Source organism: Rattus rattus, chromosome 17 (genome assembly GCF_011064425.1).
Source record: "Rattus rattus isolate New Zealand chromosome 17, Rrattus_CSIRO_v1, whole genome shotgun sequence".
NCBI classification, from domain to species: domain Eukaryota; kingdom Metazoa; phylum Chordata; class Mammalia; order Rodentia; family Muridae; genus Rattus; species Rattus rattus.
This window is the reverse complement of record NC_046170.1, coordinates 44,100,674-44,114,015: the sequence shown is the minus strand read 5'-3', so window position 1 is coordinate 44,114,015 and position 13,342 is coordinate 44,100,674. Positions and strand designations below refer to the sequence as shown.

The 13,342-nt window shown below is 49.7% G+C and overlaps 1 protein-coding gene across 1 annotated transcript in view; it reads right to left on the bottom strand.

The window, feature by feature from the left end:
* Positions 1 to 12,373, bottom strand: part of Capn9 (calpain 9) — a 36,204-nt gene extending 23,831 nt beyond the window's left edge. Inside the window, exons 1-4 of the mRNA XM_032888011.1 lie at positions 12,089 to 12,373; positions 6,527 to 6,596; positions 4,218 to 4,336; positions 1,861 to 1,994 (exon numbers count right to left, since the gene is read on the bottom strand). Of these exons, the coding sequence (XP_032743902.1) occupies positions 1,861 to 1,994; positions 4,218 to 4,336; positions 6,527 to 6,596; positions 12,089 to 12,301 (536 nt within the window). The 5' untranslated portion in view covers positions 12,302 to 12,373. The remainder of the gene's footprint in view (positions 1 to 1,860; positions 1,995 to 4,217; positions 4,337 to 6,526; positions 6,597 to 12,088) is intronic.
* Positions 12,374 to 13,342: the final 969 nt, after the last annotated feature.

Below are 13,342 nucleotides of genomic sequence, written 5' to 3'. Positions count from 1 at the left end.
GTAGTCCACACCAGTCCGCCATCTTCCTCACAAACATCGTTTTTTATGTTTAAATGCTCAGTTGTTTATTCGTTCTCCTGCTTCGGCCTCCCAAGTACTGAGATTACTTTTTTATTGTTGTGGTGATCTTGCCTCAGAGCTGGGCATCAGTCACAACGCCCAGCTTCATCTTGTTCATCTTGGTGTGTGTGTGTGTGTGTGTGTGTGTGTGTGTGTGTGTGTGTGTGTGTGTGTGTGTGTATGTGTGTGTGTGTGAATGTATATGATTGGGTGTGGGCCAGACTCTCGTTCCATAGAGCAGGCTGGCCTCGAACTCATACCAATCCTTCTGTCTCAGAATCTTCAGTTCTAGGATTGTAGGTGTAAGTTACCAAGCCTGAGGGGGAAAAATTGGAGACAGAATATTGTTGTATAGCTCAGGCTAGCCTGAAACTCACTATGCAGACCAGGCTGAACTCAAACTTATGGTCATTCTCCTGCCTCGGCTTCCCCAGAGCTGCAGTTACAGGCATTTATCACCATATCCAGCTTCCTCTTGATGTGTGTGTGTGCACACATGTGTGCATGCGTGTGTGTGTGTGTGTGCATGCATGAATCTATGTGAGTAGGTGTGGTGTATATTCACATTTGTGTATGAATGCACATGCCTGTGTGCACACACAGAGGCCAGAGGAGGACATTGAGTGTCCTGCTCTATCATTCTCTTCCTTATTCTGAGACAGGGTCTTTCCCTGAACCTGGAGCGAGGCTGGACGCCAGCAAACCCCAGAGATCCTCCTGTCTCTGCTCCCCACAGCACTGAGGTTATAGGCACTCATGACCTTTTGCGTTTGTGTGCATAGCCTATGTACACACACATGCACTTCTCGTCACTGCTCTGGTGGGATCATCACACATCTACCCTGTGCTCCGGTGCCCTCCATTAGCATGTGTAGAATCCCTTCCACACTGGTGGGTACTATTACCCTCCAACAGCCAGAAGCTGGCTTCTTTACCTGCCCTCCATTTCACCAGTGCTCAGTCACTGTGTGGACCACTGCATCAGCATGTTCTGCCTGAACCCTGTGAGATATGCCTTGATCTCTCAGAGGCGTGTTTCTAGGGTGATGAAGGCGCCCACTGTCTTCCTAACTGAATCAAGTTTATTTTATATATTTGTGATGTGGTTGGAACTTAGTATTACTAGCAGGCTAGAACTGGAGGTCTGAGGGAATTGGGACCATTTGGCTAGGGATTAGACATGACTGTGCTACTTATGCGAACTTCCTGGACTGGTTCAACAGCAGAGACAGGAAGTGGAGGGTGCGAAGCCGGGGCTGGAGGGAGAGGGATGGGGCTCCAGTGTCTATCAGGGACTGGGTTTTACTTTTGCAAGGTGACCGCTTCTGAGGGCCCGTGCTATAGTTGGTCACATGGCAGCAATGCCCTTGAAATGTTATAAGGGCGAACTTTATGTCATGAATAACAAATTTTAAAAGGAGGGAAATGAACACTTGGGGACAGCTGCTGTCTTTCCACTGGCACAGCTTAAAGCCACACAGCTGAGCTGTGGCAAACCCTGGTATGAGACCTGAAGAACCATTGTCCCACATGGGCACAGCCAGGGGCTCTCCTTCCTCCTAGCATCTCTCCTGCCAGCATTGCCAAGGCCAGATCAGTGAGGCGGAGAGACAGGAAACATGGCCGCCATGTTTGAAGCTGGAAATGTCTAGGTCATCTCATGAGAATGGCCTAGTGTCCAAGTCCCTGAGCGCTGGCGACCATTCTTCCCTATTGATTGCATCCCAGTCTCTCCACCAAACAACCCTGTGAGGGGAAGAGTCCAGGCTTCTAGGAGCAATGGGAGGGAGCCCCACTTACTTGGCATAGGCTTTCTCCAGCAGTGCGCTCCAGAACTCATTGTGGTCGGCAGAGTGGAGGAAGACCAGGCGATCCCGGAAGGTGGGCAGGCGGTCATCAATCACCACGTCCAGCCACTCACTGTGCTGCCAGAACTAGTGCCCAGGGCAAGACATGGTGACAAGGGTGAGTCACACTGAGGTGTGGGCCCAGTGGCAAATGCTAACTCCATGGTTCTTCCCCCTGAGCAAACTGCCCTAGTGTTCCAAGGAAGATCTCATCTGCTGCCACATCAGAGCTGCATGGATGTTGTGACAAGGCCATCTGGGTCTCACAGCAGGGTAACCTGGGCTTTGTTCACTCAGCATATACTGGGCCTTCACCCACCATGAAAATCAATTCCAGGACTGTGTCACCATGGAGGTGGGTAAGGGGGAAGTCAAAGTAGACACACACGCCTGTGCTCTGAGCTAATGCTGGTGGGCAGATGTGAGAGAGAGGATGTAAGATGTGAGCTTAGTTCTGTTCACACCCAGTCCAGTCTCAGTTCACGCTTCCACCCTGCTTTTGCCTTTCACCAACCTACATTTTCCAGCCCATGTAGGTGGAGCCCCAACACGAATGTGTTTGGATTTGGTTTTCCTGTGTGCCATGATTGTAGACATGAGGGGCATATGGGTCATGTACCTGCGAGTTTGCATGTGTGAGCACATGTGTGTGGGGGCATGAGTACCTATATACATACATGTAGTTATGAACCTGAATATGTATGTTCATGTACGTGCATGAGATACGTGTTCATGTGCATGTATGAGATATGTGTCCGTGTGCATGCACATGTATGCACATGCACATGTGAGTGTGTACATTTAAGTGTGCATAGTGTAGGTGTCCTAGCCAGTATCAGCTGTCAACCTGACAAAGCTTAGAGTCATCTAGGAGCATCTCCATAGGGGAATTGTTCAGATCGGATGACCTGGGGCCATGTTGGACTGTGACTGACGGGGGAGAGCTCCGTTCACTGTGGATGGCACTGTCTTCAACAGAGAGTCCTGGATAATATGAGAAAGCTAGTGAACTGGTGAGCAAACAGTAAGCGGCACTCCTTCATGGTTTTTGTTTAAGTTCCTGGCCTGACTTCCTCTCAGTGATGAGTTATGGGTTATGAATAAGGAATATGAGTTCTTTATGAATTAAGGACAGCCTTATGAAACTGTAAGCCAAATAAACCTTTTCCTTCCCTAAGTTACTTCCCATCCAAGTGTTTTACCACAGAGACAGAAAGAAGGAAACTACAACAGTGGGTGAGTTTATCTGTGAATATGCAGGTATGGGACAGAATGTGTGTATGTGAATATGTGGGTGGCTATATATATATATATATATATATACACATATATATATTACACATACACCTACATATACTATACATATACTACACATATACACATACATATACTATACTACACATATATTACACTTATACAGAGTATACACATGCATACACATACTAAACATACGATACACATATATACATAAACATATACACATATTATATATACGCATATACACATACATATACCATACTATACTATACACACATATACTATACACATACAGACACATACACACATACTATATACACATACATATACTATATATATATATACTACACATACACATACATATACTATATCCACATACACACATACACATACTATATACATACATATACTACACATATATACACATATACATATAATATCCATATATACACAATATATTATACTTACACATACTATACATACACATACATATATTCTATACATATATGCATATACATACACATAGACATACATATGCATATATATGTGTGTGCATATATGTGACTTAGCACATTTATTATGTGTACTGTGTGTGAGTCCATAGTTTTGTTAAGAATGTGCATTGCTTACATGCATGTGTGTGTTTGTGAGTATAGGTATATGTGCCCATGTGTGTGGGTGTATACACAAATGAACATGTGTTTGTGCTCATCTGTGTACTGTGTGTGTTTACGTAGGTGGAGAGAGATGGGCAAAGGAAGCAGGAGCACAGCAGGGACAAGCCTCCCTGTGCAGCTCAGTCATACGAGCTCATGGCTGTTTTTCAGTTCTATGTTTGACTTCTTCGCTTATGAGAAGAGCTCTGGAAAGTATACCATATACTTCCCTCTCCCCGTGCTTGCTTCCTCTGGAAGTCCCCCAGGAAGATCCCACGTGGAGTGGCACCACGACTCATACACTGTCATTGAGCTTCCAGGTTGTCAACAGCACGCAGCTGTACACACTGTCTCCTGGGCCACCTCCCATCGCAAGCAAACCCAAGGTTTCCCTCACCTGGAAGTGAAATATCCCAGCATAGCCAGAACCAAATCCTTGGTCCTGGGGCACCACTCTGGCCAGTGCTTTCTGATTGAGGGTTAGGGAGGCAATGGCGGCCAGGAGCCAGCAGTCTCCTGCAGAGAGAAGGTCACGTAAGCATCACTCTGGTTCCCAGGAGTCAAGAAAAAGCGATGCCCGAGGGGTGTGGAGCCCCTCAGTGATAGCAAATACCTCTGTCCCTCTGCCTGCCCAGCCTGCTCTTCCACCCTGTTCTGCGGTTGCCTCCTGGATACTGTGGCGACATTTGCTAACTTGTTTCAGACACGGGAGCCACTGCATCTCATCGTCACAAGGTCTCAGAGGACTGGGGTTACGCGATGAGTCACAGTAGCTCTGTGGCAGTGGGTGGGGAAAGGGTCTCAGAAATGACCTAGTGGTGCCTGTTGCGATCCTGAGCTGTGAGCAGCAACAGCTCCAAGGTGGCTCCTTTGCCTTCCTCTACCCCTTCTTGGCTTTCCTCCTCCTTCCTTTCTTTCCTTCTTCTTCCTTCCTCCGTCCCTCCATCTCTCCTCTCTTTCCTCCCTTTCTCCCTTCTTTCATTCTCCTCTTTTGTGACAGGGTTTCATTCAATAGACAGGCTGGCCTGGACACCAGCCTGTAGCCTAGACTGGCCTTGGACTAGTAGCAATTTTCTATCTGCCCATCAACCCATCCATCATCCATCCATCCATCTATCCATCCATCCATCCATCCATCCATCCATCCACCCATCCATCCATCCATCCATCCACCCACCCACCCACCCATCCATCCCCCCCATCCATCCATCCATCCATCCATCCATCCACCACCCACCATCCATCCATCCATCCACCCACCCAGCCATCACTAATCTACCCATGCATCATCCACCCGCCCACTTCTTCCATCCATCCATTGACCATGCATGTACCATTTATGCATCAATTGTACGATACCACCTGTCAACCATATATCATATCTGTCTATTTGGTATGATCTACTGACCTTTTATGGTCTATCTATCAATCTATCAACCATTCATCTGTATTATCAATCATACATATTTACTATCTACCATCTATTATCATTTATCATCTATCTACTTATTATATATGATCTGTCTTATATAATCATCTCTATATAGTATGCTTTCAATTTATCTGTCTTCTGTCTTCTATCATCTATATATCATCTATCTATTGACTATTAGCTATTGTCTGTCTTCAATCCATCATCTGCATATCTCCTTCCTTCCTTCCTTCCTCAGTCTAGTTAGCTGTCGCCAGTTTGGGAAGCTGGCTTTGGGATTCTCTATGGAGACAACTCAGATTCTCCTTGAGATTCCGGACGATCTGTTCTCACTACAGTGACCACAGTGTTAGCCTGGGCTCTGGGTAGCTCGATCTAAACAACACCCTTCCTCCTTCAGCACATTCTACCGTGCAGTCTTTGTTTGGCAGAGTCAGTAAGAGTAAGCTTCGCCTATTTTTTTTAAAAAAAGATTTATTCATTTTACTTATATGAGTACACTGTAGCTGTCTTCAGACACCAGAAGAGGGCATCAGATCTCATTACAGATGGTTGTGAGCCACCATATGGTTGCTGGGATTTGAACTCAGGACCTCTGGAAGAGCAGCCAGCGCTCTTAACCACTGAGCCATCTCTCCAGCCTCACTTTGCCCAGTTCACCCTAATTCCTGATGCTGCTGTGAGGGCCACCAGGGTCCCCTGTAGGAGGAATATTGTGAGCATGGAAGCTGCTGGGGTGTGCTGGCTAGAATCACGGTCTCTGTGGCCAGCTCGGTTTTGCAATCTGACTGCCCATCTGTCATTTGTGACCTTGGACATACTCCTTGGTTCCCTTGCCTCAGTTCCTCATATGCAACATTGGGAAGGAGGCTGGGAAAGGGGGCAGAAGTGTGCAATCTTAGGGAGAGAACATGACAGGGAACAGGCTTACAGTGTGGGCAACACTGAGCTATAAAACCATGAACCACCATTGTGGGGCCAAAGGGTCATGAGCCTCTGAATCAGGTGCTGCTTCTAGGGGAGACTCACCTCTCTGGGAACTTTTAGACAGGCCCAGAGCCCAAACGCAATGCTACCAGAAAAGCAGGAGGGCGGGGGCTAGAGAAGCCTCTGGACTCCATGCAGGGAAGGCACCTGCAAACCAGGGAGGGAGAGGCCCAGGTGGGGCCTTGTTCTGCCAGCCCTGTATCCTGATCCTCAGGGGCCTGAGTGACTCTGGCTGTGGTGGAAACTTAAGTGTGATCCTCGGGCATCCCCCTCTACTCTCTACTTACCCAGTTCCCCTTGGCAGATGTCGGTCCTGGTGGCCCCTCCCAGAATGAATTCTGGGTTTTCCACAATTTCCTGGAGGAGCGAGAGCATCTTAGGGAAGGCTCAAAGCAGCCACAGCCCTGCCCAAGGGAGACAGAGTCTCATGCACTTGACTTTGCCCTGCAGAAAGTCGCAAGGAGGCAAAAGCTGCCAGGGGTTTATGCTCTGGGCTATGCTTAGTCCAGGGGACAGGCTGACCCCATTACCTTCCTCTGTAGAAACTCACGCCATGTCTAATGAGGAAGTGGGATGTCAGTCAAGTATCAAGACTCCTGCCTCAGTCCTCGGCCAGGCACGGGCGGGTGCCAATCAGTCCTTGACCATGAGAACTGCCAGCTCTGGGCCTTCAAACTGTTCACCATGTGATGGGCACGTGATCTGGCCCCCCAGGCAGGATCGCCACACCCTGCCCAGCCGCCCTCTTTTTCCCCAGTAGATTTTCTATATCTTCATCCCATCGAGAGGGGTGTTCGTATATCAATCAGAATTTTATTCACACGTACCATGCACACTTTATTACGTATTATTCCCCCATTATTCGGTATTTTATGTCATCGTGTATATTTTGTGTGTATAAATATAAGTATGTAGAAACAACATGGAAAACTACTTAAAATATTAAGAAGTAAAAGCAATTATATAAGACGTGGGTTTTAGGAGACAGGGTCTCACTAGGTAGCTTTAGCTGTCTTAGAACTTGCGATGTGGATCAGGCTGGCCTCAGACTCACGGGCGATCTTCCCACCTCTGCTGCCCAAGTGCCAGAATTAAAGGCACGCACCACCGCCTCTCTAAAATGTGAATATGCAGTGGATTGGACAATGCTGCTTGTTTTCTAATTTTGGGCCCCAGAGCTGGTTGCCCCAGAGATAAGGAGAGAGCCTGCAGGGGGGAGGGGCAGAAAGTCCCAGGAATATCTAACCTGATGCTTGGGCTATCTCCAGCTGCAAATCTCCCTCCCTGGGCTTGCATCCTAGGAGCATGACAGGAGTGAGGAGTCTATAAGGCCAAGGGCATCCTAGACAAGGCTGGGGTGAGAGCTCGTAGCTTCCCATGAGGCTCCCAAGAGGTGGCAGTGGTGGTGGTGGTGAGGGCGGGGAGCGCAGCCTCCCAGGTCAGGGCTGTGTGTCTTTATTTGTTTCTAAAGTGTTCCCGTGACCTTAGGGGGATGGGTTCAGGGACAGGCTGTGCTGTTGGCGGTGCCAGAAGCCCAGGCCTGGCAGAAGAAGAACTCAGGAGGCCAGCTTCTCCCAGAGACACCCGTCCCCTGCAAAACCCTTTGCACGGGCACACACACACACACACACACACACACACACACACACACACACAGCATACAACCCCCTTTTCCCCCTCCCCTGGCACTGGCTGATGTGAGTCTCTTACTGAAGCTGGGCTGGTGATCAAGGCGATGATTTATTTCTTGTGCCCATTTTCTTCCCCCCTCAGATTCCTGACGTGATTTAATTTAAAAAATTGGTAATAGGTAATGCACACCCTGAGGATTTAATAATTGATTATTTTTAAATTTAAAAGCTTATGTTTGTGGGGTTTTAAAAGAGATTCTTGTAAGATTACTTTTTAAGATGAATAACGAAAGAATTGATCCTTTTCTCTGTAACTGCGGATTGCAGCCTGCCAGTGAGAAAGTGGCAGAGAAAAATTGCCTTGCCTGCTTACACTTTGCTAGTGTACAGGACCCGCACAACTGGTACTGCTGTCAGCCCCAGCAGACTTGGAGTCTACCCATTAACTGACCCCACCCTCGATGCCCGGGGCAGACTGTGAGGCAGCAGAATGGCTCCATTTTTGTGTGTCAGAGCGGCTGTGTGGTCCTGTCTACTCAGCAAGGCACAGATGAAGGTTGTCTCCAACTGCTGTCCCCTCCTGAGCAGAAGTCTGGGATGTCCCCTCCCACCCTGCCCCACACTGGCTTCTTCCCCACTCAGTGGTTCCACCCCTGGGCCACCTGAGGGTGAGTCTAACTGCCCACCCCTCTGATGTCACATTGGCTTTGCCTTCCCTTTCCCCAAACACAGCTGTGTTTGACAAGAAGGAGGGTCACTCTGCCCACAGCAGATAAAGCGGCCTGGCCTTTGCTATTGAGATGGCCTCTGCAAGAGATTTGTACTCCGCCACAGGCTTTCTGGAGGCTGAGGAAGCTTGGACCTCTCCGTACCCCTCTGCCCTGCCTCAGGTCTTACACTTCCGCATTAGCAGGACAAGAGGAAACTCAGGGTTCACCACAGTCTGGAGGGCCAAATGCAGAGAACAGGCTCCCTGACTAGGAAACAGATGAGTGTTTTCAGGGGACCACACACACTGGAGAGGGCAGATCCAGTTCTGAAAGAACCCACAAGGAGAGGCTGTGTGCAGGAGGCTGAAAGGCTGAATGGGATGATGGGAGGCATGGCTCAGCCCCAACCTCAGCCAGGGAAGGGCAGGGAGACAAAAATTTTGGGCACCTTTGCAAGGGGCATGTGGCAGTCAGTTAGGGCCGTGCTTCAGGGCCTTGGCCTGTAAATAAAAACTTCCTGGTGTTGGTCAGCTCTGGGTGGCAATGGATCTCAAACTTCCTAATGCTGCGACCCTTTAATGCAGATGTGAAGGGGTCATTCGACCGCCCAGAGGGATCACGTGACCACAGTTTGAGAAGCCCTGGATAGAGCCTGGCCACATTGCAATGCAGAGGATTCTGCCTGCTGGGCCTGAAGTCACGAGCAACTCCTAGAGGAGCAGGAAGGGCTTGGCAGGGCAGAGAGTACAGAGTGGGAGGAGGAACAAGAGCTAGGGCAAGCTGAGGGTGGGGAGCAGAGGTGGCCGCATCTGGGGACACCCAGAGTCCTGATGGTTTGCTGGACCTGCACACCAAGCCTTCTGCTGCACCCAGGCCCTAGGTCAGACTCCCACATAAGGCAGAGTTGTTGGAAATTCACATGCACAGGATACATGCCAACACATGTGTGTGTGTACACATACCACATGAACACACAGCCACACATGCACAGCACACGCAAATACACATGGGCACCGTATGCACAGAGGCATGCATAGCACACTCGCAAATATGTACTTGTGAGCACAAAATACATACACACACATATATACATATACATATACACATGCATATATATACATATACATATACATACACTCATAAATATACATATACATACACACACACACACATGCACACATACACATACGTGTTGAGCGTGTGGTTATTAAGGCGGCCCCGGTAAGTCTGCTCCCAGAAGCTTCTAGAGCAACTCCTTCCAACCTTTCCTAATCAGGCAACACAGGGAACATGAGTGTGCGTGGCGTCCTGAGGTAGAAGGAAAAGCTGCCCAGGGCCAGAAGTGAGCAGGCCAAGCTGTGGCTCTCCTGGGAGGAGGCATCCACGTCTTGAGAACAATTTCTCAAGACCTTGGTTTTCAGCAGTTCCCAGGACTGAATGAACTGTACCTGCAGTCCCTGGCCGGGGCAGCAGCTCCTCACGGAGGAAATGCACCCACAGCCCGGGCAGCTGCTTCCCACTGGGTACAGAGCACACACAGCCTGGGCAGCAGCCGTGGGTCTGTTTGTCCTCGTCCTGAAGGCTGGGAACAAGCCTGAGAAGACTCAAGGGCTACCAAAAGCTATCAGAGGACGCATGCTTTTCACATTAAAAATGTCCATTTTCTTACAGAGCAGAGGGCGTTCCACTCATTCACCCACATGGTCCACCTTTACTGCCATTGGCCTCATGCAGATAACCAAACTAACTTACAGTGACTGCCAGGTGCTGAGCTGAGGGAGAGAGAGAGAGAGAGAGAGAGAGAGAGAGATCCTGAAAGCCATCACTAGGTTCTACCAGCACTGAATGCTGCTTGCCGTTCCCCCCTAATTAAGACATCAAAATAGTACTTAAAACCACACCCTCCCAAGACCACGCCCCAAGACCACACCCTCCCGTGAGGATCATTGCCTCACTGATGGAGGCTAGTACCACCTGTGTACACAGATGCACGAGTATACACAGGAATACATAGGCACACACAGATGTGCACCAGTGCGTGGACACAGCACATTTACACGATCTAATACAAAGACACGTGTGTGTATATGCGTAATGATGTGCAATAGGAGGAGGTGGTTATAGAGAGATGAGATCTGAAGGCTGGCAGGAAGGTTCAATGGGTAGAGACACTTGCATATAAGGTGCAAACATATAAGTGACAGTAGGTATAAGACACTAGCAAATAAGGACCCGAATTTGAACCCCAGACACCATGAGGTAGCAAGAGAAAAAAAGATCTCAAAAACCTGTCCTCTGGCTGCAGCACATGTGCTGTGACACATTTGAGCCCACACACAAAATAAAGGAGATAAGGGTGGGCGAGAAGGCTCAGCAGGTGCAGGAGCCTGCAGCCAAGGCTGATGGTCTGAGTTTAATCCCTGGGACGCAACTGTTCCTGCAAGTTGTTTTCTGTCCTTTGCCTGACCTCTGTGCCACTCGTGTGTGCACACAGATACACAAATAAACGTAATAAAAGTAAATGAACAAATGAATTTTAGAGACGAGATTCTGGCCAGATGGGATGGTACATTCCTTTAATTCCAGCACTGGGAGGCAGAGGCAGGTGGATCTCTGTGAGTTTGGGCTAGCCTGGTCTACAGATTGAGTCCAGGAAAGCCATGGATCTATTACACAGAAAACCCTGTCTCGAACAAACAAACAAACAGATGAGATCCTGAGCTACCAAGGACAAACAGAGAAGCACGCAGCAACAACAGGGAGAAAATGTATATTTAGGACGCCCTGGACCTACCTCAGCCGTCTCTAGATGAGGAGGTGAAGGCCGCCCACTTAGACCCAGCAGCTGGCACACCGCCCCTCCCTGCACACACACCAGCTGTTCCCACCCAGAAGGTGCAGCACCATGCTCACAGGGACAGCCGTGACTAGCCAGGTACTGCAAATATTGACCTTGCATCTTGAGCACCAACCGGGGCCTCTTGGGGACATCAGGGGTGGGTGCTGCTTTAGGGAAGTAGCCCTACTCTACCTGGGGCTCAGACGTCACACACTGGCCGAGAACTTATGCTAACATCCAGCTAACCCCAGAGTGCCCCCCTCAGCTTTGGGCCAAAAGCCAGAGCAAGGCTGGCCGGCCTCTGAGTATGTCACGCTCATCTCATTACCCCATCACCCACCACCTTAGCCTTTGTGTTCTGATGGAGCAAGTGGCCAGAGATTTATCCTTGGGTTAGAGCTCTGGTCCTGCTCACAAGTCAGAGGTGAGAGACCTTCTCTCCCTGTGTCTCTGAACTCAGTGGAAGCCAGAGCTTCTGAAAGGCCGGAAGGGTCTAGCTGGGGACCATGTGAGGGTGTCTCTAGCTAGCACGTTCCAGAACACCTCCTATAAAAAATGAGCTCTTTCCTTCCACCCTCCCCCTCCGCCTCCCCATCTCTCTCCTTCCCTCTCCCAACCCTATCTCTATCACCCCTCCCTGTTTCTCTTCCTCCTCGGAACCCTACTCACCCCTGGCCGCTTCCACACAAAGGGGACCTGGGGCCTCTCGCTGTAGAACAGTGAACTATTGCTGGCAGGGAAGTCAGCGTCCTCAAACAAGGTGCCCGACTGCAGACAGCTCTGCCTCAGCTGCTCAAAGCTCTGGCCCGAGGAGTGGACAGTCCTGGCATCCCTGGGGACTGGCTGTGGCTGGGGTCTCAGGGACCGATGCAGGTAAGGCATGACTGCTTCTCCACAGCCTAGCAGAGGAAAAGGATGTGAGAGGCAAGGAGAGAGTAGCTAGCAAAGGGGCCCTGGCCCTGGCCTCCACCCGCATTCTGGGCACCTCCCTGTGAAATGAGATCGGGCCCTCCCGGATGGCAAACACTGAGTGAGACCTCTGCCCATTCAGGGCTCCAAGGAACCAGAGGCAACTCTGGACATGGCTGAGTCTGATCGGAGAGAGGAGCACTGTGGAATCCCTGAGGGACAGACAGGCAGGGAGGCTTCGTAAGGAAGGATAGCAAGCAACCAGATTGGTTCAGGAGGGGGTTGTGGGATCCAGAGTCAGAGTAGAGGGCTGTAGTTGGAGGGAGCGGGGTGTACCACAACGTGACATTGCAGGCAGAGTTCCCAGGGATCTTTGAACCCATCCCCAACCCACAGTGGGGTTCAGCACCCCCTCCTGACAAGCCTCTAGGTCCCTGGGCCACACCGTCTGTGTTCGAGCCACTCACTGGCTTGACTGTCACAGTTGCCAAAGCAACCGTGTGGACACAGAGATGAGGTTACATCCCCACCAAGCCTTCCCTACAGACTGGGGAATTGGCTCAGGTGGGAAAGCGTTTACGCTACACTCATGAGGACTCTGAGTCTCCAGGATCTGCATAAAAAGCTGGGCAGAGTGGCATCCCCTTATAATCCCAGCACCGAGAAAGTGGAGAGAGGTGGATCTCTCTGAGGTAGCTCTAGGCCAATGAGGGACACTGTCCCAAAAGAACAAGGTGGCCAAGCTGTGGTGGCACAAGCCTTTAATCCGGGAGTTCCAGGCCAACCCCGTCTACAAAATGAGTTCCAAGACAGCCAAGGCATTGCACAGAGGGACAAAAAAAAAAAAAAAAAAAAGAAAACCAAAAACCTGGAAATGGTGGCCTAACAGCTAACAGCACTGACTGTTCTTCTAGAGGACCCTAGTTCAATTCTCAGCACCCAGTTGGCAGCTCACACAATCTGCGACATCATTTCTAGGGAACCAATGTTCTCTTCTAGCTTCTGTAAGCACTA